The sequence below is a fragment of the Apis dorsata genome, unplaced genomic scaffold, assembly GCF_000469605.1.
Source record: "Apis dorsata unplaced genomic scaffold, Apis dorsata 1.3 scaffold_81, whole genome shotgun sequence".
NCBI classification, from domain to species: domain Eukaryota; kingdom Metazoa; phylum Arthropoda; class Insecta; order Hymenoptera; family Apidae; genus Apis; species Apis dorsata.
This window is the reverse complement of record NW_006263379.1, coordinates 366,893-370,656: the sequence shown is the minus strand read 5'-3', so window position 1 is coordinate 370,656 and position 3,764 is coordinate 366,893. Positions and strand designations below refer to the sequence as shown.

Genomic DNA, 3,764 nt, shown 5'->3' with positions numbered 1-3,764 from the left:
TCTCTCTCTCTCTCTCTCTCTCTCTCTCTCTCTCTCTCTCTCTCTCTCTCTTTTTCTCTCTTTCTCTTTCTCTCTGCCCTCCTCATCCATCTGTGTAATAATAACAACACATCATACGAGAAATTTTTAAATATGATAATGCGATAATGTGTTATTGATTGAAACAAGTGAAGTATTTTATCGACGAGATATTTATCATCTCTAAAGTATAATTGTATCGAAAGTGAAGTTATCGAAACACTTGAGGTGAGAATACATCTTCTGGAAAGGGGATCTTAATTATTAATTACGTGATTAATTGGAGATTAATTTTTATTTTTATATTTCAAATATCCGAAGTGGCCAATTCTCATTTAATATTTACCGCGTTATTATAACTCAAAATAAAAAAGAAGAAAAAAACCCTCGATAAATCGGCGTTGATTAAAATTTTTCCAATAGAAAAAAAAAAAAGAAAAAGGCAACAAGTCTTCTTCGATCGAAAATATATCCTTGCAAGAGAGTAGTTTTCTAAGGATTGAAAAATTAATAATATTTGTAGAAGCGAAAACAAAGCGCAATGAGATTAAGAAAAGACCATCATATGTATATTTTTCCTTTCCACTTTTCCCTTTCGAGAAAAATTGATTTTGAAAAGTTTTCGAGGTTATGCAACGATTGTCATTCTTCTATGATTGAAATAATTTCAAAAACAATTGATGCAAATGTAATATTCATTGCATTTTATAACTAGTATCAATAATTCTTAAAAATAAATATGATCACGATTAATTTTAAATTCACAATTATTTTATCAACTTTGCAAATAAAATAAAAAATCTTTGGTAAACACGAGAAGAAAAAAAAAATTCGAATACATAAATATTCACAAGGTGAAGTTAATTACAAAAGTAACAAGAAATCTAATCCGTGAAGGCGATCTTAAAAGGTAATCTTAAAATACTATACTTCATCCGAGCCACGTTATGAAGCTTTGTATTTGCATGTGTTAACAATATTTTAACACGTGGAATGTAGCCAAGCTACCAAGTAACCAAATAAAATCAATTTTAGTTATCGCACGTGTTACCGTGTTCGTGCAACGTAACCAGTATCCAAATCAAAGTACCTCCATTTTGCAAAATTCTCGAAACTCAACTCAGTTTCGCGAAAAATATAAAAATGTTTTTTTTCTTCAATCTTTTTCCCTTCACGCGGCCCGCATTTTCGAATTTAACGTATTATACGGGGTGTGTTACGCGTAAAGCCATATTTATCGAGCGAGACGGAGGAGCGAGAAATAGAGAAAAATTACCCACCTGTGTTGCGGGGGCGGCGTAGGCGTTCTCGACAGAGGGAAACTGGCCACTTCTCTCGTAACTGACAGCGATCGAATCGATCCGAATGTTTGGTCCGGGGATAAATTAGCACCGACACTTTGCACCATCCCGCTACTGAAACAGATCGATTCGCTGACGTCAATTAAATCTCTAAGTCTTTCTTTTTTTTTAGAAATTAATTTTTGTTCGCTTCGCGCTTTTTTTTTTTTTTCTTTGACGATTTTCAAGCGGTTTCTTATTTAAATAAGAAAGTTTTTTATTAAATAAGAATATTTATTTGTAATGGTAATTTGGATATGTATTATCAATGTATATATAAAGTCAAGTTATATAAATAACATTTTAAAAAAGTATCGCGTTGGAGAAAATTATTGTAAGTAAAAAAAAAATTACAACGTTGCCTTTTATATGTCTTAAAGTGTCTTTGAAAAACTTAAAGCTGATGCAGTTAATCTGTTTACGTGAAAGATGGATGGATTAGAAAGATTTATGTAAATGAACTTTACCATGTATTATGTAAACAAAGATGAGAATGATATAAGATATCTTTATTACGTTTTGAAAGGTTAATTATATAAGTGTACGATACAGAATATTGTATTGACAAAGGTAAATGTATAATTTTAAGATTACAATAGTGATTTTTAAGAGTTTAAGATAAGAAATAATAATTATTCGAAATTAAATAAAACTTTATTTGCTATTTTCACAAATAATCTTAATTATTACATTAAAATATATATTTTGTGCTTGAAAAATAATTTTAATTTTGCTATTTATATTCGAATAATTTTTTTCTAAGTTAATTAAAGAAACATTTTTGCAAATGAAAATGTTGAAATAATGCGAGAGAAATTGTTTTGTACGTGCATTTCCTTCGACACGTGTCAATTTTCCATTCAATTATTACTTTTAATTATCAGAATTTATTTTTCTCGCCACGTTCAATAGTTGCGTGACGACAATTTATAAGCAATTACATCCGTTTGCAACAATGTATTATTAATGTATCACAATTTCCAACGTCAATACGTTTATATGTGCATGCATTGGTAATGGGAGATGCAAATTTGACAATAGAAGAAAAAATGGTATTATTGCTCCCTGAGTTCCACGTCTATAACAAAAACATTTATTATGATATAATATGCTTCTATTAATTATTTAAAAGATATATATATATACACATTATATATTTTTTACATTAGATATAACATAATTATCGCTATTATTAAATAATTTAATTTGCAAAATAAAAATTTTTCATCTTGCCGAGAAAATATATTATAATAAGCTTAATATCTTAATATCTTAAGTTTCAAATGTAAATTAAAAATTGTCAAAAGTATGTAAGTTAATGTATTGCATTCTTCATAAAGAAAAATTCTTTAAACAACTATTAATACAATTTAAATTATAAATCAGATTTTAAAAATCAGACTGAAAATATAAAATTCTATAATTTATATTTTAGAATAATAGTTGTATTATATTAAAAAATAGGATTAAACGTTCAATATAAATGGAAAATCCGTTAATAACAACCATTAATATAATTTTCGTGTCAAATTACGTGAAGCAATTTCACTTTAACACAATGTCAAAAAAATGAAATTATTTTATTTTTATTAATATCAAAACTTTCAATAAATTTTTCGCTTGTTTAAACTCTGTAAATTGACGCAAATTTATAAGCAATTTATATATATATAAATAAAATTTCATTCAAAATACAAAAACAAAAAACAAAAATCTTCAAAAAAGAAAATTGCTCCCTATATCTGTAAACTTTGATTTCATTCATAATTAATTTCGAAAAGAAAATTTTTCCAAAATTTAATTTGATTATTAACTCAAATTAATTTCATCCCCTTCAAAATCATCAAGAAAAAAAAAAAGTAAAAAAGAAAAAAACTACCATTCAATTCGTTTCATTAAAAATCAGCATTTTCGAGCCACTTAAATTCCCCTATATAATGCACTCATATATACTCTTCCCACCTAGCTACCGTGCATCTGTTGAAAACGAGAAAAACGACCTCCCCGGAACCGTCTGGAAAAACAATGCAACGGCGGCGGCCGGATCGATACGAGCGACAGGTACGAGATCCCCATAGCGATTACTCGAGACTGACTGGTTCGCTCCGAGGAGGAATATGGTTATCGATATATTACAGGGCAAAACCCGACCATTTCGAGATGCTGAACGATGAATTATTCAGGACGAGGTGGCAACGGTAGGACGTCGAAGTTGTGCAGTCGACAAACCGCCTCCTCCCCATGCTCTTCCCCTCTCTCCCCGCTGTTAAAATGTATTTTCTCTATGGCGGATCGGCGAAGTTTCCGCATCGTGAACCGCTACTACCGTTATATCACGTGTATATATATGTATATCATCCCGATAATGATGTATCGATTAGGCGAGTTCATTAACGAAACTTTTAA

At 29.5% G+C, this 3,764-nt stretch overlaps 1 protein-coding gene across 1 annotated transcript in view; it reads right to left on the bottom strand.

Moving 5' to 3' along the window:
• Positions 1 to 1,252: 1,252 nt before the first annotated feature.
• LOC102678886 overlaps positions 1,253 to 3,764 on the bottom strand; it is a 102,995-nt gene continuing 100,483 nt past the window's right edge. Inside the window, exon 7 of the mRNA XM_031508233.1 lies at positions 1,253 to 1,433. Within this exon, the coding sequence (XP_031364093.1) occupies positions 1,253 to 1,433 (181 nt within the window). The remainder of the gene's footprint in view (positions 1,434 to 3,764) is intronic.